Source organism: Ostrinia furnacalis, unplaced genomic scaffold (assembly GCF_004193835.3).
Source record: "Ostrinia furnacalis isolate ACB-3 unplaced genomic scaffold, ASM419383v2 OfSCF0638, whole genome shotgun sequence".
Classification (NCBI taxonomy): Eukaryota; Metazoa; Arthropoda; class Insecta; order Lepidoptera; family Crambidae; genus Ostrinia; species Ostrinia furnacalis.
Genome location: NW_021130877.1, coordinates 153,450 through 178,793, shown reverse-complemented (window position 1 = coordinate 178,793; position 25,344 = coordinate 153,450). Strand labels below are relative to the sequence as shown.

Below are 25,344 nucleotides of genomic sequence, written 5' to 3'. Positions count from 1 at the left end.
TGAACTAAGGTAACATTTCCAAGAACATAAAAAATTAGAATGTTTATATCCGTGAAATAATTTTCGGCACCAGGTGAATGCGTTATAACTCTCTACTCTGTAGTACATTCACTTCTTTCAGCTTCGACAGCTTTATGCCCTATGCATGTCGTTTCCTACCCACAAACATGGCATACAAAACGTGAAGCTATAAAACGCAAAGCTAACGTACGTCGGACACCGTACACCCAACGGAAATCAGAGAGGAACGTATCGTGCTGTAAAACTACAGGGGTCTTACTCTGAAAAACTTTGAGGACGTATTCGATACTATTCTACTATTTCTCTCACCCTAGAAATATTGCATGAGTGAAGGAGAGACAGCCAAAGCATAATTTGGCGTCTTTGTAGCGGAATAGGTCCCATAGGCTTTTAGAACACAGAACGGCAAATAAAATGTTACAAAAATGGTGAAACCGTGCTAACGCATGACCTGAGCTCGCTGTATTTGATGAGGAATATTCCTGATATTCGTTTTGTTGTTCAGTGTGATCGATAAGGTTTACCAGCGGGATCAGATTTTAGGTAAAATGAAAAACGCTTAAATTATCTTCTAAGTATTAGGTATTTAGTATAAACGAAACTGAATCACGAAACAAAGTAAGTACTCGTACCTATTGATAGAACCGAACGTGAAGAGCGTGCGTAAAATCTTTTGACTCGCGTTATTTTTTCGTGTCCGTTTTTTTTTTGCTAGTTGTCTTAGCATCTCGCGCATTTAGGTAGTCAGTTATTAAAAATATATTCTTCTGAAGAAAAACATAACTAAAAGATGTTTAAATATTTTAGAACTCTATCTACATTTAACATTTAATATCCTAAATATAAACAGCTTCAAACCACTACAGACCCAGCAGAAACTACATAAACGCACATCTGCCTGTTATTCGCCAGTTTAAGCCCGTTTAAACGCTATCAAACAGAATTTCGGTGAGTACACTCGCGTAGAATTTACTTTAATCGTCTCATATTTTTCCAAAACAACGACGTGTAGAATGGCCCCCGTGTGGTTTGCACGCGATTCGTGTTGATTTCAGATACTACGATTCGATTTCAGTACGATTTTGTTAGTAATCTGATAATGATGCAAAATTAGGATACGTTACAGGGTTAGTTAAACACAAACTAAATAGTTAACGCTAGTCTAAAAGTGATTATAGACTAGAGCACTTATAGTTGTAACAGAACAACGAGCCGCTCTATGAAATGTTTTAATATCAGTGTCTGTGTCACTCTTTCAGGAACCAAACGTCGTATATCTTACTTTTATTTTACCCTTCGTAACAACGTTAAGTTACATATAAATTCTCTAGTGTCTTTACTCATCTTAATAGCGTACAATTTGTTTTTTATTCAGCTTTTGCGTGCCTTCGTTCATGTGAATGAAATTCCCAACGCCCCTTTTCATTCAGGAAGTTACAGTGTAAGCGTATTATGAAAACACATTTTTATAAAATATCGGAGACTTTAAAAGCATCCACAAAATATCGTTTAACATATTTTGCTTAGAATTTATCGCTTGAAGATATTGTGCGGCGTCGAAGAGCCATGAAAAGCAGGCTTGGAGATTTCATTTATAAACTCGTACTGTACAGGATTTAAGCTATTTTCAGCGGGTTCCAGGTAAAATTGTAATTGTATTTTGGCCAATTCTATACGCGTTTCTTCTTAACTCGTAAGCCTGTTTGATTTGGCATTCCTGGTAATGATTCAAGGTTCGGAACTCCAATGGGATCATACATACATAACTTAATAATAATGTATAACTCTGTCAGGAAAATTGAGTCTTTGTGCGAGTAAAAAAAAAATTTGGAAATTAACTAACTAGAAGTTATATCACAAAACAATACAATCCTTTTTTATTTTCGCGACCATTTTATTGTCCACAAGCAGTGTTCAAAGACACTGCGGTCTCCGACTTCCAGCTCTTACGGTGTATTTGCGTGCCATTTGATCGATGACGTCTACACCAATTTTTTTTGCATTATAAAATTCAACTGTTTCAGGCAGCTTTTTTTATCAGTACCTATGTTGACGTTGGGGTGTAGAGTACTCAAAATAATAACAATTTTTACGGGTTTTCCTTGATAGGAAGTAAGGGTTATATCGGTCTCGGTTTTCATTATGAAAGTTTCATATCTTATAGTATGAATACCTCTACAAATCGGTGGTACTTCTCGTCTTGCACGCCGCATTATTCCAACAATACTAGTCTTTTCGACCATTACTTTTTTAGCCAAATTTAGAGACGTGAAAAAGTTGTCAATGGTTACGTTTCGGCCCTTTTGGAAATTGGGTTGTACTAGTTTCGAAACCACATAACCACGACTGCTCACCGAACGAAACCAATGTCTACTGTAAAATGTAAACAAGCTAGGCAGTAACAACTTACTCAGAATTCAATTCAACATAAATAAAAACAAAAGTACCCACATTAGTTTGAAGAAATCTTTGTTTACTATTCTTATCGCCGCCTTTATAGTATGCAGTCACATTGACGGTGCGCGGTCTTAGTAGGTATTTGTCATCGAAACTCATATACAACAAATTTTATTTTCTTTTTCATATAGATTTAGCTTAACAATAGTAAATTAGGAAAAGTCATAAAATATGAAAAGAAACAAAAACGTAGTTTGTGAAATATTTAACAATGAAATTGCTTTGCCGCCAATTTGACTGCCTTGGTCTTTCTAGTGTTAAAAGACATTACTTACTGAAAATACAAAATAGATACATTTAAACCAATAGAAATTACACGTTTTGATTCGCGATTAATAAATTATTAGTTACTACGCTACCCCACTATTCTAAGTAGTTCAGCTAACACAAACTCCAAGTTGGAAACTTTTCCAACCGAAGTATGGGAAGTCATTAACTTTTCAATATAGAGTTGTCAAAACTATTAAAGATCCGATGGAATTTTCCAAACGTTTCCTTCAGTTTTCACACGTTAGCCACAATGTAAGTGGCAAAGGTGGGTTCTATTTCACTTATTGATCATACAAAAAAAAGTGTTTGGTATTTATTTTATGGACCATTGTGAAGATATCCCAATTTTAGAGAATTTTCGTTCGTTACTTTCAGCCGAAAGACGTCCACTGCTGGACAGTGAGAATTTTATTGAGAACTTTTGTGTTTCAAAAAAGGCTATTTTATTATGCCACTTAAATAATATTAAAGAATAGGAGCCAAATTAAATAGTAATAAAAAGCATGCAAAAACGGGAAATAGTATTAAAAACCACGGGTATTTTTCACGCGTACAAAGTAGCAAGTAGGCTACAATTCTGCTATATCTCGTTAATTTACTGTTAGAACGTAAAAATAAAAGAAAGTCGCAAAGTGTAAATGAATAAGCACTTTTGTTAGCAGAGGCGAGGGAAAATTAAAATTAGTTCTTATAGTCATGCTTATAAGGCTTTCGAATCGAAAATTTGTCGTGTGTAGGATCGTTAATAAATTTTATGAAAGTTATAATAGCTTCGGGACGGGGAGTTTTTCAGGGTTCCGTGCCCGAGAGGTCGGAACTTTGTGATTAAACTTGATTGTGGTTGTGACGTCAAATGTTCGTCAGTTTCCCGGTTATCCAATCCTCAATGTCAAATATACCAGACCAATTCCGGCAAAGTTATATGGTAGTGAGGAGAACCTCGTTCGGAATCTAATTTTAGCTTGAAATTAATACTCATAGGCCCGTTTTCTATATTCAATCCTAATTCAAATTCGTCTTCAACTGTCAAACTTCATTCACTTTTAGATAAAATGGTCACAATATTCTCGATGCGTTTACACTTCAATATTGTTTAGATAGTCTCTTGACAGTTGACGGACGGATTTGGATTAGGATTTAGGGTGGATTCAACCAAAAAATATTAATCTCAGAATAAATCGCCAGTTTTGACCTTAAAGGCCGGCAACGCACCTGTAACGCCCCTGGGTCTGCGGGTGTCTATGGGCGACGGTAATCACTTACCATCAGGTGATCCGTCTGCTCGTTTGCCTCCTATCACATAAAAAAAATCTCAGAATAAATCGTCAGTTTTGACATTTTTCCTATACTGAAACTGTCAATGTGTCAGTTATACCAGGAGTTATTCTCGGATAAAAGTTTGGTCGAATCGGGCCTCAATATATAGAAAACCAGCACTAGTCGTACAAAATGATGAGACTATAGTATTTAGGTAGGATAGTTTTATTTTAAAATTAAGATTTTTCCAACCACAAGTTTCATATTAAAGAAACACAATTTGTCTAGCAGCAGTCAGATGCAAGATTATTTAAAACTACAGTACGGAACCATCATTGCAACCAGCTCGTGCTTACCCGCGGACCTTTTTTATAATTTTGTAAAACTCCGCCGGTTCTTTGGTGTGTTGAGTGATGTAATATAATTCCGCGTGAGTTCTATGGCGCTTCGTAAAGTTTAATTTCAGAGTTTGCATATAAAGACGTTGTAATAACTTAGATTGGTTCAGGAACTTATGAATAATAGGTGGGGGAATCAAAAATTTTAACGCAACTGCAAAATATTGCTATAATACGAAAAGACAAGAATAAAAATCTTAAGAGAAAAAGATATCATATTATTTATTATTATTAAGCATTAAGCTTGGCTATAAAATCCTACGAAGTTAAGTGCTTGCATTCAACTCTATGTTATTATCATTTAGTGCTTATGTACTTACATTGTATAAGTTCTAAACTACCTCCCTCAGTATAAAATGACATTAAACCGCGTTCAGGCTATTAAGATACGCTTGAATGACACTTTATCGTTCACCAAGTTTTCAACAATGCAGTTTTGGTTATTAAACCACAAGTCAATAGCGCTTGGAGCAGAATAAAGTAATGCATGTTGGAGGATTATGATCATATATTATTATCATCATCATCATTTCAGCCATATGACGTCCACTGCTGAACTTAGGCCTCCCCCAATGACTTCCATATCGCACGGTTGGTAGCGGCCTGCATCCAAAGCCTTCCTGCTACCTTTATCAGGTCGTCGGTCCACCTTGTGGGTGGACGTCCCACGCTGCGTTTTTCGGTACGCGGCCTCCATTCCAGAACCTTGCTGCCCCATCAGCATATTATTATCATTGCATTATTATTTATTTACAGGTAAGTGCACAAAAGGAAAAAGTACACTATTTGCCAAATAGACTCTATGTATACTCGTAAGTTGTAGAGATTTTAGCTACACAGAAATCACAGCTGTCGGAATGAAATAGTCCTTTAGGAGACTTATGCCCATTTTCACCATCAATCTCTAATTTTTAAGTGACCCCTGTAGTAACAAATAACATTAATTTTGTCTACATAGGAGTCACTTAAAAATTATGGATTGATGGTAAAAATGGGCATTATTTAACTGTTGAACTAGTTTAATCAACGCATTGGAATTTGGAAATAACTGTTAAATAGATAATTAAATAAGCACTGTAAGCTTTAAAAAAATAGGAGAAATATAAAATGATGGAGCTAAATTTAATGAAGAGATATTTTATGTTACATAAATAAAACAAAATAAAAAAATAAATGCATAAAATAACGTAAAACTAAGTGTGAAACGTGAAAAGGAAGTGGTTTATGGTTAGTTATTCACGTCTAGTTACCATACTTGAATGTCACACGTACTTATAGAAACTCTAGTTTCTGTGCATATGACACAACTTTCAGTTACTTGAAACTGTCTGGCACTAACGTCCGAGAAATATCTAAGAACAATCTAAGGCTGAGTTGCAGCAGCTCACTTAACCGTAACTTTAACAATAACCAGTGTTTCTTGTATGGGGTTTGACAGATTTTGGACGTTAAAGTTAAAGTAAGATGGTGCAACTCCATCTAAGAGTTTGACTCCATTGAGACCAGACGAATAGCAAACTAGGTATGGAAGTTTAACACTTTGACCGCGACGTGCAATGGAAAACTTGCATTCCATTTACTTGTGGTGGAAATTGTATTGTGGAAATAAATCGGACATTATGTAGAGTTGACTGTTGTGACTTTTTTATTGAGATGGTTATTTTTTATCTTGCAATGTAAATATGAAGTCAATGAAACAAGTTTGCTGATAAAAAAATATGTTAGAATCGACGATTTTTTCCACAATTACGAAAAACGTTAACGTTATAACGTTAGGCCCCGTTTCCATCAAGGCGCAGCCGAGAAGTGCCAAGCGGACTACTTTTTCTATATTTCGCGAAGTGGAAATAGTGAAATCTGATTGGTTATTCAAAACACTTCTCCGCTCCGCTCTACTCCGTCTTAGTGGAAACTGAGCCTAACAGTGGATCATTTTATGTACACTTACATTTGCCCACGTCTTTGACAGTTAATTAAGGTTTAGGTATACTCGTTCGTTTCAGCCAAAAGACGTCCACTGCTGGACAAAGGCCTCCCCCAGGGATTTCCACGAAGAACGATCCTGCGCCGCTCAAATCCAGGCACCTCCCGTGACCCTCGGAGTTTCCCTGCGTGATCGAATCAGAAATGAGGAGATCCGTAGGAGAACCAAAGTGACTGAGCTCGTAGAGCTGATGGCCGCTGGGGCAGGAAAGTGCTTGAGTGGCGACCACGAGCCGGAAGACGTAGCGTGGGCAGGCCTCCCACTACGTGGACCGACGATCTGGTGAAGGTATACTCATAGAAAGACTACTAATATCGCGCGTATTTTACAAATAGGTACCGGGTAAAATGTATGCTTTGTTTTTCCCTGGGTCTTAAATTTTTCGAAGCATAAGAAACCACATCCAATATTTATGAGTATAAAGTAAAGTAACAATACTTTTTAAATACAAAACCTCGATACCACATAATGTACCTACATACAACATTTCAACACATCAAGAGAAATAGCTCTGAAGCGTGGTGCCTACTACACGTTCGATCAAAGGCTCCCGAAGGAATCGTTCTGAATTCTGCCTAAGTACATTCGCTTGTTAATAATGTGTGGGATAGACGATATGTTGTACATACGTTTACTCCTAGGAAATCCCCTTAAGAATCTTATGTAAGATTTTAGCTACGAGTATCCTGTCTAAGAAAAAGCCTCAACCTGATGAATATTAAGGGAAAAATCGCAAAGCTGTAAATTACCTTTAATCTAGACTTTCGTGACTAGAATTATAAAGAAACTAAAGGCTGAAACGATTACAACTTATGATTAAGAACGTTTTCTTGCAAAAAATATAATTATTAGATTCAAAACCTACATTTCGTCTGCGCTAAAAGAAACAAAATAAAGCCGATTATCATTGATATAGCCTCGGATGCGCACCGCAATAAGGTGAAAAAAAATGGCGCGATATAGCGCCATTTTATAAAATTTACGCGATTAGCCCATACGTTTGTCGTTTAAAATCATAGATACGATTTTATTTCGGCTGATGGAGTCAATTTAAATTATATTAAATGCATTGTTTCTTTAGGTGCGGAATTCTTCAATCTACATCTTCATTTAAACTTTTTCTTCAATCGGTTACTTCTCGCGCAAGTGCAAAAACAATCAGTGCACGATTGCGCTAGAGAGATAAATATCTTCAATCGTTCGCTCTGTTTTCCGCTATCTATCCCGGAACTGGCGCTGAGTTTTAACTTCTTGCTCCTTTAATTTTTAAGTTCAAGCTAGGAATGTTTTCTTAAAGACACTCGTGGGTGCAACTATTCTAGTAACTGTGTTTTAGGTACTTTACACTTTCCCTAAAATTTGTTATATTTAGTTTAAAAAGTATGAAAAATTATTCGAAAAATAAGATAAGTACTAACATACTTTTTAAGAAGACATTTCAACATGAAATGAAAAATGAGGAAGAATGAACATAGAGTCTTTTCCTGTTCTAAAAGTAAAGGGGTGATATGTATAAGGTGAAATAAAAGGGTAAGCTCTAATTAAAATAACTATAACACTTTTCCACTTTTAAGATTAAACTAAGTATCTTGTACATCTCATATTTTGATTTTACAATAATGACACCTTTCTCGTACTAATGTTGTGTCGGCGTTACTAAGCGGAAATTTTAAGCTATGTAATATTTATTTTTAATATCTAAAATTAAGCTACCTACTTCTTCCGTCCCCTACTTCTATTGGTTTTCACGTTACGTATTTTATTAACTAATCCCGAAGAAAGATTATAAGGAAAATCAAAGAGAGAATATAACTCCTCAAACATTTATCTATCTTCCTTTTGGCCATGTAGAGTTATGTTACGCCAAAAACTTAACAGTAACGTAAATGCCATGGCCTTTCTACCGAAATGCCACTCTAAAAACACTTCATTCCCACTAACCTGCTGGAGTCAAATTGGCTCCGACTTCATCGGTCTACTTCCGCTCACCGGATAATCTGCCACCATCTTGGGGCACAGATTAAAAATGGCGCCCGACAAATTTTACAGCGTCCCGACGATAACATTGTTATGGCCGGAATATTAAGTTTTACAGGTCTTGAAGCTGCTCTAGTTTAAACAGTAAACATTTTCTAGACTTAGAAGGATAGAGTTCCTTTATTCCCATATACCCCCTTCGAGTTTGCCCCCGGGTAGTGGTTAGCACTAAAGAAATGGCGTTTATATTCCCATCTGTCCCCTTCGAGTTTAACACCGGAGTGGTTGGCACGAAATAGGTGGCGTTTACCACCTGGGTTGGTTGGTGCCTATTTTGGTTTTTTTGCCCCCTTTATAGTATAATTTTCCCTATACTCAACTATTGGAGAAATATAAAACTCTTAAGCTTGAGGATAGACGCAAACAACTTGAAGCAATGTTGTTATACGATATATGCCATAATAGATACGATTGTATCCCCATTGTGAACAGTCTGTATTATAATGTTCCTACTAGAACTCATAGCCGATATATTTGCCGATTATTTGCCACATCCCGATGTCGTACAAACGCTGGTAGACGATCACCAATGTATCGTCTAGCTCACTCTTACAATACCTACTTTAACTCAATTGATATTATAACACTTCGGCCTTATGCTTATAAAAAATTATTGCTGGAAGCACTGCGCAGTGATTAGTGATTAGTGTTTCCTAGTTTACATTATTATTAATTTACGTAGTTTAATGCACGGGCCTGCGGAGGTAGGTGCCGCACCGTTGGGACTTCAATTTTTTTCTTTTCTCTTTCCCATTTTTTTTTTTTTGTCTGTCTTTTGTTTTACACAAGATGTACTCGACTCGTAGTACTTTTGTAATATGCGAGTAAAGCATTTGAAGGGTTTTTCTTTAAGGTGTGATGCTTGGTTTTGCAGGCCACTCTATATTTAGGTTAATAAATAATATCATCCTAATGTGTGATCCTTCTAAGTAAAGTCTGTTGCAGTTTTTATCACTCTCAATGACTTATGTATAAAGTAAGTAAGCTGTGGTAAATGATGCTGATGTTGAATTTACAAATTTTTTGCAATTCGATTTCTTAAGCAACATTGTATTCAACATTGTTTTTTTACCCTAATAAAGTAAAAAAAAAAAATAATAATAATAGTTTATTCGCATTTCGTATTGGACATTATCATCAATGTAAATTCATTATATTACAGTTAAAACCCGCTTTTAGTTTTCACAAAGTCTAACCAATTGAAAAAAACAATGTGATTTGGAGCTGAAATTGTATCGTGAACTTGAATGGGTTTCTAAGAAAGTTCAATGACTTGCCGAGGCTTATCAAGGACGATGGTCAAAGCTCCCTTGGCAACAATATAATAGAGTACATTATTGAATACACTGATAGAAAATATTTCTGCTCGTACAGAGGCATAGATAGGTATAAATAAATAAATAAAAATTCGCATTAGAAAGAAGCATACCCACAAAGTATCAAAATATGTGCTCATTATCCACTGCGGTATCAGTACTCAACGTTCGAATAATCTTTTGTACTACGCAAGCAATGTAAACTGTTTACATTATGACACTGACACACACGTCATCATTGCTGTCATGAGTTTTGTTCTGTTTTTGGGCATATTGCTGCGACACCGGCCCCGCCCCCTTTTCACATCTCCCTTTAGTTTCTGTGATCTGTGGGTACACAGTATATTTTTATACAAGATACAGAATATTGTCAACTAGAAGACAAAGCAAAGTTTCCACAGAGTAAATAAATTAACACAGAATCGCTCCTAGTTGGATCATATTATTATGATCGTAAAATGTAATGCGCCTCGGTGTCGGGCGGCACTAACATTAGAGGCCAGTGGTTCTCAACAAGAACGAAGTCAAAAATATTTTACGCCGCTAAGGGCTGAAATTTTTCAATCGTCAAATATCTTTTAACAGAATAATATTCCCATACTGAAACTTAAATGTTTATCCGACGATAAAAAAATAAGCCCTAAGTCTAGTTATTTAGCTAATATTAGAGTAATTGACGATTTCAATAATGAACAGCCGTCTGAGTTCGCAAAAAAAGGATCACATAAAAATTAGATTTTTGTTCAGTTGGAATTATTGGTCAGTATACTCGTATTACTCGTATAAAGCAAGTTTGAGCACATGTATCGTAGATAATAGTTATGTGCCCGTATGCGGCTTAGCGTGGATACACCTAATCTTATGACCTACATGTGTACATGCCTACTCAGATGCCAAAGTACACTTTACTATTGATTTATCACACAGTTTAGGACATTCGATTTAACAATAATATGAGACCGTATCAAAAAACAGTTCAAATTCTTTAGTATGTAGGGCCTTTTCAGGGCATCTATACATGTCCCAATAAAGCTTGCTTTACCACCACTTCGGAACAAATATCGGCAAGTGCTGAGAAGAAGTGGCAAAATAAATTTATGCCCGTTTTCATCATCAATCCCTAATCTTTAAGTGACCCTTTTGAAGACAAAATTCATGTTATTTATCACCATAGGGATCACTTAAAAATTAGGGATTGATGGTGAAAACGGGCATTAGTCACCTTTATCAAAAATAGGAGTTCTCAGAAATAGGATAAAAAAGACAAATCTAATCATGTCTGCCTGGTTTTTCACATAGATTGATCATGAGTTGCACTAGTTACAAAGTAACAAAAGTCACTACAGATCAGTATCGAATTGCTCGCCACAATACAAGGTGATATGCAGAAAGGCTCTATTAACATACATATTGTAGCAGCGAATGTGTCCGGTGTGTCGAAAAACATTGATGTTTTTCGTCTGGAAATGGCCACCTTATTGTCGAGTGATTTGCGAAGTGCACATTCTTCGTCAGGCCCTTGAACAGTGTGCCTACCATGAGTTTACGTTAGGTGAGCTCGCTAGCGAATACGTCAAAAAATTCTATGAAGATTTTATTTCTTGAAAGTAGCCGCTAGGGGCGCTGCACAATATGTCATACATTTAAATGTCATTTTTTTACGCAGTCGCTAGCGAGCACACCTAACGTAAACTCATGGTAAGCACACAGGTCATAACTACTAATATCTAAAGAATGAAGTTTTTGTACTTTGGATGGAAATAAAGCCAATAAGAGGTGATGTATAGAAATAAACGGCACGCATAAATTAGAGGTACATCTTGAACTTATTTTGGAGACATACAATACTACGACGATACGTGTTCGTGCATCGGTTGCAGATGGACGTGCCATCTGCAATTAATTATTGTATAATTTTCACAATACAGTCTATAAATCTGTGTCAGAATAAAGTTGTGTCAGCGTATGTCCGTCATGCACGCTCTGACACACTTACTAAGTGTTACAGTGTTGTTTACTGAATTGTAATAAAACAATGGATTGTCCCTTCAATAGAAGTAAAATGACTAGCCGAAGCCCGCCTCCACCGCAGAGGAGATCAACTGAGAGAGATTCAACCCCCACACCATCAGTCGTCGAGGTTGTATCAACCCAAGAAATCCAGCAATGGATATCGTCCATTGAACTATGCCTTAAAGAAATATGCAATATATCAGCAGAAGGCAAACTGAACTCGGACCAGAAACTGAGAATCAGCAACAACAGCAGAAAAGTGATAAGCGGCGTGTCTCAACTAGCTGTGCAATATCAGTCCCTGAAACAAAAATACATATCAGCCCAAACAATGATTAATACTTTAACTGAACAAAAGGAGTCATCTGCCCAACTAGAAGATCAGATCGAGGATCTAAAAGCCTGCATTCGCTCCGCCCCAAAGGCTCAGCAACCTAACATATCTTTTGCTGACGTAGTGAGAACAAGTAAGAGCACTATAGCAAGACCACCAAGCACCAGTAGTATAGCCGTTTACCCGGCAGGCAAGGATAAAACGAGCGAAGAGACAAAGGAACTAATTCAGTCAATCATCAAGCCGGACGAGTTGAAACTTCATATCCGAGGGATGAGAAAAACCAGAGGAGGAGGTATCATAATCAGCGCTGAAGGCAAAAATGATCTTGAGAAGCTGAGAAAGTCAGAACTTCTGAAAACTTCAGGTCTCAAAGTCGAAGAGTCCACGAAACGGAAGCCTAAGGTGATATTGCTAGGAGTACCCACCAATACATCAGACAAGGACGTTTTTCAATGTCTGTATGAGCAAAACATCGCGGGTAAATATCAACACATGGACCACAGTAAGTTCTCAAGCTCCATAAAACTGAGCCACAAAACTGGCAAAAAAGACGGTCCCTACTGCAATTATGTCTTGGAACTCACCTCTGAACTAAGAAAAATCCTCATAGAACAGGAGAGAGCCTACATAAATTGGACCTCTTGCCCAGTCAGAGACTACACACTTGTAACCAGATGTTACAAGTGTCAACAATATGGACACTCGGCGAAGTTCTGCAGAGAAACATCGTCCACCTGCGGGCACTGTGGTTGCGCTGGGCATTCAATCAAAGAATGCTCAAAATTAGAAGAACCTGCGACCTGTGCCACGTGCCGGCGTTTTAACAAACCAAGCCAGCATAAAACGGGAGAAGAGAGCTGCCCTGCCAGGAAAATCGCTGAAGCAAGATACTTAAGTTCAATTGACTATGAGGGCGCCTAGAGCGCCACAAAGGCCAGTATAAGGCAGGACAAGGATGGGTAAAGTAACTCTTGATTTATATAACGAATTAGATTCTTCGTATGAGTATGAATCACGAATATGTGACCCTCACTCGTGTTCCTCGTACATTAGTAATATTAAGCATAGTCATAATATTTTTATTCAGAACATCCGTAGCATTAACTGTAATTTTGATGGCTTGTTAACGTTACTAAGTCAAATAGAAGTCTACGTTGATATCATAGTTTTAACTGAATGCTGGTTATCCTCGGCACCATCTATTCCTCAAATACCTGGGTACCAATCGCACTCTACTAACAAAACTAATGTATTGCAAAACGACGGTGTCACTTTGTACATAAAAAGTAACATAAGCAATTTAACTGTAGAGGAACCTGACTTTTTAGATGCCAACTGCCTCATCACAAAGATAAATAATGACACCGCGATAGTTGCTATATATCGCTCTCCCTCTAATCATAATATTACTAACTTCTTAGAATCACTTAGTGTAATTTTAGAACAATTAAACTCCTTTAAAAATGTATTTGTTGTGGGAGACATAAATATCGATATTAAGCCGGGGAATGTGGACCGCAATGCCTCGGAATACCTTACCCTTACAGCATTCTTAGGGTACCTACCTACACATTTACATCCGACTAGAAAAGATAATTGCTTAGATCATATTTTAGCTAAGACTAACATCCCAATAAAAACTTTAGTACTAAACTCAACCTTGACTGACCATAATTCCTTGTTGCTGTGTCTGCAACGGCGCTACGATAAAACCTACGCAATAGTAAAACGCTCAAAGTTGCATTATGAAACTGTGACACATGATCTAGATAACCTAGATCTGAGTCCTATATACCAAACACATGATATTAATAATGCGACTGAATATCTTATATCATCCTTAACAAGGATAATTAAGACTAATACACGCACAGTTGTATCTAAACGCCGTAATAAAGTCCTTAAGCCGTGGATAACTCCTGGACTCCTACGTTGTATAAGACACCGCGATAAACTCCACATACAATCCAGACAGAATCCCGGAAATGAAAATCATAAAGTAATCTACTACAGATACCGGAATTTTTGTAATAATTTACTAAAAAAGTTAAAACGGCAATATGAAAAGACTCAAATCTATAATGCAGGTCATGACAAAAAGAAATTGTGGAAAGTCATCAAAAACATTACTAATACAACTAAAAATAAATCGTCCGCTCAGCAACTCATCGCTAATTCTGCTTCTGCTGCACATTCCCTTGATAGTGTAAACGGTTTCTTTGTCAATATTGGCAAAAATTTAGCGGAAAAAGCTAAAAGCAGTCTCACTCAACCTATTTCCTACACCAAGTATCTTCCTAAATTACCTGTTTTGAACTCATTTGCCCTACTTGACACTGACGAAGCCGAAGTTGAACAACTCATCATGTCTCTGAGAAATGACTGTGCCACAGGAATTGATAACATATCTTGCTCATTTCTTAAACAATTCAAAAAGCATCTTATTCCTCCGCTTACATATATTTTCAATAAATGTCTGTCTACAGGAACGTTTCCTCATGTATTGAAAAGGGCACTAATTCGTCCTATACATAAAAATGGAGATAAAAACTGCGTCAATAATTATCGCCCCATTGCTATCGTTCGTTCGTTCGTTCGTTTCAGCCGAAAGACGTCCACTGCTGGACAAAGGCCTCCCCCAAGGATTTCCACAAAGACCGGTCCTGCGCCGCTTGCATCCAGGCATTTCCCATTGCTATACTACCTATCTCTAAGATCTTAGAAACACTTATCTACAACAGACTTGTGGAACACCTAGAGAAAAACAGACTTCTAGCAGACACCCAATATGGCTTGGCTTTAGATCTAACAGGTCAACAGACGACGCAGTACACCAAGTCACTGACTACATTATAAGACAACTTGACGCTCAAAAAAAGTGCTTAGTCATTTTCCTGGACCTTGCTAAAGCTTTCGATACAGTCTCGCAAAACATACTTCTCGAGAAGGTATACGAACTGGGAATAAGAGGAATTTCGCATAAACTCATTAAAGATTATCTTTCAAAAAGGACACAACGTGTCATGGTAGATGATGCAGTTAGTGACGAACTCACTGTCGAATTTGGTGTCAGTCTCACTCAACCTATTTCCTACACCAAGTATCTTCCTAAATTACCTGTTTTGAACTCATTTGCCCTACTTGACACTGACGAAGCCGAAGTTGAACAACTCATCATGTCTCTGAGAAATGACTGTGCCACAGGAATTGATAACATATCTTGCTCATTTCTTAAACAATTCAAAAAGCATCTTATTCCTCCGCTTACATATATTTTCAATAAATGTCTGTCTACAGGAACGTTTCCTCATGTATTGAAAAGGGCACTAATTCGTCCTATACATAAAAATGGAGATAAAAACTGCGTCAATAATTATCGCCCCATTGCTATACTACCTTCAATCTCTAAGATCTTAGAAAGACTTATCTACAACAGACTTGTGGAATACCTAGAGAAAAACAGACTTCTAGCAGACACCCAATATGGCTTTAGATCTAACAGGTCAACAGACGACGCAGTACACCAAGTCACTGACTACATTATAAGACAACTTGACGCTCAAAAAAAGTGCTTAGTCATTTTCCTGGACCTTGCTAAAGCTTTCGATACAGTCTCGCAAAACATACTTCTCGAGAAGGTATACGAACTGGGAATAAGAGGAATTTCGCATAAACTCATTAAAGATTATCTTTCAAAAAGGACACAACGTGTCATGGTAGATGATGCAGTTAGTGACGAACTCACTGTCGAATTTGGTGTCCCACAAGGAAGTATATTGGGTCCCTTATTATTCCTCACATATATCAATGAATTATGCCAACTTCCTCTTGCCGGAAACGCAAAGATAATATCCTATGCTGATGACACCGCACTACTTATTAGCGCAGACACCTGGGAAGAAACATTCAAATTAGCTCAAACGGGTTTCAATTTGGTCACCGAGTGGCTTAGAAATAACTTACTAACACTCAACATCGACAAAACAAAATATATGACATTTTCCTTTAATTCAATATCCCAACCCATTCCAGACACACATACCATAACAGCTCATCTGTGCCCGGACCGTACTGACTCCTGTACATGCCCTAAGCTCCGTAGCACAGATAATATGAAGTACCTAGGTGTCATTATCGATAAACACTTAAATTTTAAAACGCACATCGAGTCACTTACAGCTAGAGTGAGAAAATTGATTTATGTTTTTAAGAATCTCCGACACGTCGCAAGCGGCTATCTTCTTAAATCGATATATTTAACTCTATGTCAGTCATTATTAACGTACTGCATAACTTCATGGGGAGGTACTCATAAAACCACAATGCTTAGTCTAGAGAGAGCACAAAGAGCCGTTCTAAAAGTCAGCACTTTCCGACCTATACGCTTTCCGACTGCAGAGCTCCTTGCTGAATGCGACGTTCTTTCGGTGCGGCAGCTCTTCATCCTACTAACAGTTACTAAAAAACATTCATTAACACCCTACAACCCGGCACTCCAAACCAGCAAACGACGAGCTGATATCGTGTGTTCTACTGAACAAATCAGAAGATCACATACGATGAAATTCTTCTGTTATCTAGGTAGCTTATTGTACAATAGAATAAACCAGTCTCTATGTATTTACCCTATGAATAAAGTCGCATGCAAAAAAATCATACAAGATTGGCTAAAAAATAAAACCTATGACGAAACTGAAAACCTGTTACAGATTTTAACTTAATTTAGATCAAGGTAAAAATAATGCTTAGTAATTAAGAATAGAAATGTATTTATATTTAGTTACACACTGTTATTGTGATAATGTTTAGTATGCACTAACCTACTTTTAATAAAATACCTAAGACACAGGCAAACAATTTTGCTTAGTTTAGGTATTAATAATTTTACCTTCGCACACTAACCTTAATTTAAGTAAGTGAAATCAAATGTATCTAGCTAAGCTAAGTTTTATTAAGTAATAAATTTATTCTATTTATTCTTATTCTTCTTACCTCTATAGCGAACTCGTTCCTATTGCAACAAACATAAGATCTCAGAGGTTTAGCTCTCTTAACGTGTCGTCGTCTGTACATGACTATCTGCATGTGGACAATGCAGGCCTTCCTCCAGCAGTAGACGTTTCTCGGTTGAAACGGAACTCTGTTTCTCTTAACGCTCAAATACATTAAACTTAATACATATACTTAAATATCCTTGGACATTTTACACTGCGCCACTAGTCCCAAACTAAGCAAATCTTGTACTATGGGTACTAGACAACGGATATAAACATACTTAAATACTTTTTTTTTGTAAATACATACATATTAAACATAGTAACACCCAGACCCGTCACAGAAATTAAAATTCATCATTTCAATTTCTGCCCGGCCGGGAATCAAACCCGGGACCTCTTGGAATAGTAGTCCGTTCTAAACCACTACACCAAACGGCCGACGTACTAATACGTTACGTAAAAATACGCAATCTCATTAAGATACCATGGGCTTGAGCTACCAAATAGCACATTTTCGACTGTCAGCAACGTTGCACAACCAAGCCGCTATCAGGCGAAACAAACTAGATTAATTTTGGTATACAGATAGATTGGACCTTGAAGTAGGTATTAATTTTCAGATAAGTTTCATTCAAGCAATATTTCGATAGTAATTTTTCAATTACCATGTCCAAACTATAAATTAACACAATCAGCACACTCACGTGACGTAGTGCGTCATGCAATCTGTGAATAGTATCAGCATCTGGAACTCGGGCGCGGACGTCTTGGTGTTGACGGCCAGGAGGTCCAGGAATGATTTTAACCCGCAGGTAGGGCCCAGGGTGCAGAGGAACTGCCATAACGAGTACAGTATCTCGTCTTGGTTGCATAAGCCTGTATAGAAAAATAATATTAGATTAGGTTTACTATAGACTATAGACCTTATTTTTAAAATAAATAAAAAATAAAAATCATTTATTTTCAGACAAAAGTAGTCCATAATTTGGTTAGAAACAATTATTTTTGTGTCAGGAAAAAAAAACAGTATATGATCCCTTTTAGCTAGCATTGCTGGGCGTAGTTACGGGGCTATTCCCATTTCTCGTTCCAGGATGTCCAGGTGATGATCCAGGTGTAGCCAGGATCTACAGCTTGACCACCATAAAAACCCAACCAATGGGCTGGGCGTTAGTTAGAAACGTCAAAATAACAAGCGCGATCGCCGTGGCCAATGACAGGACGCGTCATGCACACAGTCATTGCTACAAGTTCATACTTCATAGACATCTGATCGCCACCGTGCACGCTATCGCGGACACAAGCTGAACGCATTGGTTTGACCGAAGCTTTACTCGTTTTCTGTATCTTCATCTACGCCGCAAATTACTGTAGCAGTAAATTATGCTTTCCAACTCTAAAGCCCGGTCCGTGAGCACGTAGAATTTTGTCCAATGACCCCTAGCTACCCATTCTTATTGCTCGCGCGTAATTATATTGCTGTCGCGACTGTGCGACTGGCACCCGCAGTGAGTGTGCGAGCGCGATAGCAACATAATTACGCGCGAGCGATAAGGATGGGTAGCTAGGGGTCATTGGACAAAATTCTACGTGCTCACGGACCAGACTATATCTAATAACAGTTTATTATTTTCCTTACCGGTGAGTATATCGAGCCGCACTTGCTTCATGGTCTGCAGCGCGGTGTGGTACATGGAGCAGATGAGCGCCGCTTTAGTGCAGTCTGGGGACCCCAGCTTTCTGTAGTTCTTGTTCGAACTGGCCCTATAACAATGGAAACGTTTAATAAAGGTCAAATGACAGCCATATTTTTGCTGAGCGGGCGCCAAAAAAAAAAGCATGGAAGGAAAAAAGGAAACGCATATTCAGTAATCGAGTATCCAACAGTGGACTTAGTTGCTTCAGCTGGTAAAAATTATAGATGACTAGCTTTTTCCCGCGGCTTCACCCGCGTGAAATTTCATTTGTTGTCACATATCGTCATAAATTATAGCCTATATGTTATTCTGGGTTATAAACAATAATATTGTTAAGTTTTATCAAAATCTGTTCAGTAGTCTTTTCGTGAAAGAGTAACAAACATCCAGACATCCAAACTTACGCATTTATAATATTAGTAGAATGATGATGATGATGATGATCGGCCGTGTGGTGACGGCAGAGTAGAATACATTTGTCACCAGCCCCTACTCTTCCCGCGGGTGTCGTAAGAGGCGACTTAGGGACTACACATCAAACAAAGAACGGGCAGCAGCGCTCTCTGACAAACATAAATCTTTTAAACTGCGATCTCCAATCCGCCTGCCAAGCGTGGGGATTATGGCAAAACCCTCTACTATAGTGGAGGAGGCTCATAGTCCAGCAGTGGACTGTAAAGGGCTGTTGATGATGATGATGATGATGATAATGACGTACCGATTAGTCCTAGCCTCGATGGCGCGTCGGATAATGGCGGCGGGGTTGTTGCTCTGGACTGGAGTAGAGGGTTGTGAGGGACCTGCACCTTCCTCGCCTGTTACGCCAGCGTCTAGCATCTCCTGCAACCAAAATATAATTATTAGTAATATTAATCATGCAAAAATTCAATGCAGAAATAGTCCAACGCTGTTGCTATCAGACTGACGATTCGAATGTTGTTAGTTCGATTTCTGTTGACTGTTGGGTTATTGAAACCACTTCTAACTTCATAATATTTAAATGTATTTAAAGAAATAATGTAAATAAGTAAAGTACCTCAGTACTCAGCCTAGGGCACCCACCCTAAATCTAGATCAGCCAGTCGATATTACTCTTCTTGTCAACCACATACCTTTAGCGGTTGCGCCAGTATCTTCTTCAGCATGGGAGCTCCCCACAACAGCGACAGCTATTTCCGCAAGTTTTCCATTGCTTGTGCTAGATACGCGTCGAAACTTTGCGAGAACCAGCCCAATACCGGGTGCCATTTATGCTTATTATTTTTGTCAACAAGCTCAAACATACCTTCAGCGGTTGTGCCAGTATCTTATTCAGCATCGGAGCTCCCCACAACAGCAATAGCTGTGTCCGCAAGTCTCCCATCGTTTGCTGCAGATACGAGTCGAAACTTTGCGAGAACCAGCCCAGTACCAGCTGCAAGAAATAGTTCATCTTCTTGCAAGGAAGCTGGTACATACCTTCAGCGGCTGCGCGAGTATCTTCTTCAGCATCGGAGCTCCCCATAAGAGAGATAGTTGTGTCCGCAGGTTGCCCATCGCTTGCGGGAGATACGCGTCGAAGCTTTGCGAGAACCAGCCCAGTACAGGAGGGCAGTTATAGTTCATCTTCTTGCTAGGAAGCTGGTACATACCTTCAGCGGCTGCGCCAGTATCTTCTTCAGCATCGGAGCTCCCCACAATAGAGATAGTTGTGTCCGCAAGTTTCCCATTGCTTGTGGCAGATACGCGTCGAAACTTTGCGAGAACCAGCCCAATACCGGATGCCAGTTGCTGAGGTTGCCTTTCTTGCAGACCACGTATTGCTGGCATGAGTCGAGGAACCGGGTCACTACCAGCTGTAGGCAATAAATTCATTGTTAGTTTTTATGTTAGAAATCAAGTCCTTACATGAATCTAAGTCACCACTCGCCAATATTATGTCAAATGCCACGACATGTGATTTGCCAATCTCCGAAAGCAGTGCTTGGACGAGTAGGGTGACCAGTAGCGAAAACTAACGTAAACGTGGTAGGTATCTTTGGTCGTCAACACATAGCGTATTTACAAACTATGCAGCACTCCGTGCACTAGTTTTATTTGAGTTTGTATTTGCGCTCGCGGCGGGTGGCGCTGCTGCTACGGCATGGTGTGTAAAATCGCATAGGTATAGTCATGCGCGTAAATACCCTCACGGCCCACCCCAGGATATTGGGCTACCGATTACGACCGAGGTACTGCAACGGAGGGAAGTCAAACCTTAACTTCGAACTCCTATGTTCTTCTGATTAATTTCGTTGCGAGTCCAATGACAGTTTAACTTTCCCCCAGGACAAACTTGACCTTCATTGGTTGGGGTTTTATTGGCGGTCAAGCTGTAGATCCTGGCTACACAGGAGTTGCAGTGGTGGGAAAGAGAGGTGGGAATAGTCCCGTACCGATTACGACCCCCCAGGAACTACAAAACTTGTATACTCACCACGAAGGTAGGGTAGTAAGTGTCGGGCAGCGCATGCTCCCGTTCAAAATGGGCCAGCTGCACGAGGTTAGCTAGCAGGCATAAGGCGTAGTTGCCTTCTGGCGTGTTGAACACAATGCATGCTGGTCCGCACTCAGGAACTATAGTCTGGTCTGTGAGCACGTAGTATTTTGTCCAATGACCCCAAGCTACCCATCCTAATCGCTCGCGCGTAATTATGTTGCTGTCGCGCTCGCACACTCACTGCGGGCGCCCGTCGCACAGTCGCGACAGCAATATAATTACGCGCGAGCGATAAGGATGGGTAGCTTGGGGTCATTGGACAAAATTCTACGTGCTCACATACCGGGCTTTAACTTGTATACTGACCACGAAGGTAGGGTAGTAGGTGTCGGGCAACGCGTGCTCCCGCTCACAATGGGCCAGCTGCACGAGGTTAGCTAGCAGACATAAGGCGTAGTTGCCTTCTAGCGTGTTGAACACGATGCGCATGTTTTGGTCCGCACTCAGGAACTCTACGCACTTGTCGAACATGCCGTACGTGCGGAATACCGCCATGGACTGCAAGGAATAAAGTTTTTATTTATTAGAAAGAAACATACAGTACATTGGAAAACCAATATTGGCAACTTTCAAGTATCTCACTCAAGGATATCCCATTGTGGATATCCACATTTATGTGCGACCTCCACCAGATGGTCCCATCAAGTGGCAGGTTTGCTTTAACTGTGTCTTTCACTTAACAACTTATAACAATGATAGGTTGAACAGTTCAGTGACATCTAAAAGTAGTTAATGCTTGGTTTTAGTGTCTAGTTCTAATTTTGCATTTACTATAATGAATGTATTTCCTTGCCCTGAATGTCACTGACCTGTGTTGATAAGCCACTATTTAACTTCCACTTGTATCCAGGTCAAGAGCTACGCTATTGCACTATCACATTTGCGAAACTAATTAAATGCCAAACAAGACTGATAAGCAAATAAATGCATACTAGGAAAATATGTTACTTGTAATATTCATTAATTAATTCAGGTTTCATAACTTATAATTTAATTAATAATGATTTTCTTTAATCTGATGGATTAAAAAGTTAAATAATATTAGAACTGTCTCAAAAATTAACTTGCCAGCACCAAAAGTGGTCACAAATAGCCATCCGCACTTGAACTTGCCACAAAATGACGAATGGCCTTTGAGTGTTATGTTTATACAAGAAATCTAAAATAAATTAGTCAGAATCAAATAAAAACAAAAATAATATACAGACGTTCGACGAGTTCGCAACAACAATCTTACCTCATAATTTTTTCTGGATTCAATAACAAACTCACATTGCTCTTGAACACTAGATACTGACCTCTGGGGATATCTGCTGCATATGGAAAACAAGTGTAGGCACTGATAGGATTTGGATGATGTACATGGTCAGCAGTTTCTCCGAGAACTGAGCTGAGATGAGTGGCCGCAAAGACAGTGTCACTATAGCAGTCAGTGCAACATTTTTAAGTGACACTTTTTCTCGACAGAGTCCACGAAGAAGTAGTGACTGTAAAATAATAAATGGTGTATTATCATTAAAGTCTTAAATAGTGTAGGAACATAGTAGTGTTGCATGGTAGCATTTATCATAATAAATGTTATAGCAGTACTTTATGGTATGATATGATAATATCTCTATTTGCTATCATATCTAAGAATTGGGCATATTTTTCTGATGAATTACCTATTTGTTGCATACCAATAAATCTAATTATAATCATATATTTATACTAATACTAATTTAGTAAATATTTACCTTCAAAGTTAAATAATATCCTTTATGGAACAATGAACCCATAACATTTGCACACAGCTGTGTCATGCCTCCACGGAGTTTCTCGAAGTTTCTGAGCCGAGTAATGGCCCAAGTGTTTGTTGCGGTGAAGGCAACAAGTGTGTGTAGGAAGATTAGTATACTCTGCATGTCTAGCGGAGACTCTGGCTTCAGCTCTTCCAGATATATGCAGCATTTGTAAAGAAGATCCTTTATATGGGCTATCCATCTTAGACTGAAATGGTGTAACAGATAAACATTAATCTCAGCTAAGTATTGGTGTCAAATTAGAATTTTGCAAATCTTTTATCTTTGACAACCTAAGTTATGTATATGTTTTTAGGTAGTTACAAAAATCATACCTGTATTCTTTATTTAGAAACACCCCAACATATGAAAGCTTCACTGAATCAGAGTGCAGACTTTGCACGATGTACTTGCAGAGTTTCTCAAATCTTTTCCTGTCTCGTTGTTGTTTGAATATCAAAAATAATCTACATGTGACGCGGTACACTTCCAGAGCTGGCAACAGGTCCAAAGTCGGCGGCGTTTCATCTTGAGAACTGTGAATTACTGCTTCTGGGAGAATTTGGTCAAATTCATTCCTGAAAATAACATCTGATAGGTAACTGTTTACATCAGTAAAATCAAGTCTCACAGATGAGTATATTGGGGAAGGAATGTCGCCATATCATACACAACATTATAGGTTGATTACTTACAAAATTCGTGCAATGAATCTCTGACGTGCAAGCCATCCTCTGACGAGAGCCTGTATTTTAACAGCAGACTGTTCCCTCTTCTTTTCCAGCGCTCGCTCCTCTCGGGCTGCTTTGGTCTGCTCCAGAAACGTATCCTTACTTGTTTGCGTCTTCGAAAACATTATCAATTATCAAAGCTGTACAAATTACACAAAACACAAAATAATCGCTTTGTTTCTGTATTTGGTTTATTAGCTGTCAAGACCTAAATATCAAATACATGTTAAAGAATGCAGTCGATGCGTTTATGGTGTCATTTTCGCCGAATAACGCACTTTAGCTATATAAAAATTATGTCTACACCATGTTTACGTGTTTCATGTCGGAGATTTTACAAAATTTTCGGTTTTTCCAAGATGAAACCCTTCAGAAACTACTATTATTTTGACATATCTATGGTGTTACCACTTAAGTATTTTTAATTCTACTATTGACATGTCAATATTATGTCAAAAGTTCGACCTCTTCGTCGGATTAATGTGTTGTGTCATTTTTCATCATTTAATTTTATCATTATAGCCTGACCAGGAACATAAAAACCCTGGCATAGAGGCGCGTCAATTGCATTTGATAGTGCAACATTTGACAACCTTTGTCGGAAACATTATTCAATGAAAATATTGTCCGAACCCTTAGTATTTCTCTTCGACAAATACTTTAACACATTGTGAACCACTTTTCTTTCACGACTATAAAAAGATTTTAGCAATTTAATTCACAAAATCAATTGCGCACATTTAAAATAAAGTTTGTTTACACTTTGAGAGCAATTAGACTGACATGCAAGATGACATGTCAATGAAGTTTTCAGTTAATGTTGCCATTAAAAGAAATTAGTACCATTAATTTTCCGCAACATGGCGAGGGTTTTTATGTTCCTGGTCAGGCTATAACTAGCCTGCTGCCAGAGCACGCCAGCAAACTTCGTACACACAATGGTTGTTGTCATTGAGATGGCACCTACCTACTGCGTAGCGGACTATCCGCAGTTTAGTTTACATTAAAAACACTACCCTCTTTTTGGGTAAGAAAAATGTAGCGTACTTTTATTATTTATACAGGATGTCAGCTACCTTCATACCAAATTTTATCAAAATCTGTCCAGCCGTTCTATTTATAGTGTAATAACACGACTTTAGTTTTATAAATGATAAGTATTAAAAAAATAGATTCTAAGTAGGAACTTTCTTTTTGAGTAATTAACCAATCTCAAGATAGCAATTATGACTAATTGAATAGAATTTTGACGCTGTTGTCAAGTTCACTATTTTCATAACTACTAAAACTTATTATTTTAAGAACTAGCAACATATTACATTAGTTTTTAAATACTCTATTATGAATATGGAATAATAGTATTCTGCCTTTTGTTTCGTTTTTTTTTTTAAAGTAGGAGTTTTTTTACAAATTATTAAAATCTCGTTAGCCGCCCCTCTTTCTAAGCTAAACATAGTTAATTTACTAGCATTAAGAGTCTCATCTGAAACAAAAAATAAATTTTAGATAAATTAAAAAAATAGAATTGCA

The 25,344-nt window shown here is 38.1% G+C and overlaps 2 protein-coding genes across 2 annotated transcripts; one reads left to right on the top strand and one right to left on the bottom strand.

The window, feature by feature from the left end:
- Window positions 1-11,775: 11,775 nt before the first annotated feature.
- Window positions 11,776-16,821, top strand: LOC114366536 (uncharacterized). Its single transcript, XM_028323432.1, has 2 exons — window positions 11,776-13,169; window positions 16,703-16,821. The coding sequence occupies exon 1, from the start codon at window positions 11,776-11,778 to the stop codon at window positions 13,009-13,011; it is 1,236 nt and encodes a 411-aa protein (XP_028179233.1). The 3' UTR covers window positions 13,012-13,169; window positions 16,703-16,821.
- Window positions 16,822-17,787: 966 nt separating this feature from the next.
- LOC114366585 (ubiquitin-protein ligase E3B) lies at window positions 17,788-24,197 on the bottom strand. Its single transcript, XM_028323505.1, has 9 exons — window positions 23,779-24,197; window positions 23,419-23,661; window positions 23,039-23,291; window positions 22,601-22,789; window positions 21,609-21,800; window positions 20,416-20,619; window positions 19,507-19,624; window positions 18,727-18,867; window positions 17,788-17,963 (listed from the first exon to the last, which is right to left on the bottom strand). Exons 1-9 carry the CDS (start codon window positions 23,937-23,939, stop codon window positions 17,788-17,790), a joined length of 1,677 nt encoding a protein of 558 aa, XP_028179306.1. The 5' UTR covers window positions 23,940-24,197.
- Window positions 24,198-25,344: the final 1,147 nt, after the last annotated feature.

Bases quoted from the DNA above. Each gene is read 5' to 3' on its own strand.
- LOC114366585 (XM_028323505.1), bottom strand. From the start codon at position 23,939: ATGTTTTCGAAGACGCAAACAAGTAAGGATACGTTTCTGGAGCAGACC. The intron at 22,790-23,038 runs GTAAATATTTAC...ATTATTTTACAG, and splicing joins GATATTATTTAACTTTGAAG to TCACTACTTCTTCGTGGACT. The intron at 18,868-19,506 runs ATCGGTACGTCA...CCTTTATTAAAC, and splicing joins CGCCATCGAGGCTAGGACTA to GTTTCCATTGTTATAGGGCC.
- LOC114366536 (XM_028323432.1), top strand. From the start codon at position 11,776: ATGGATTGTCCCTTCAATAGAAGTAAAATGACTAGCCGAAGCCCGCCT.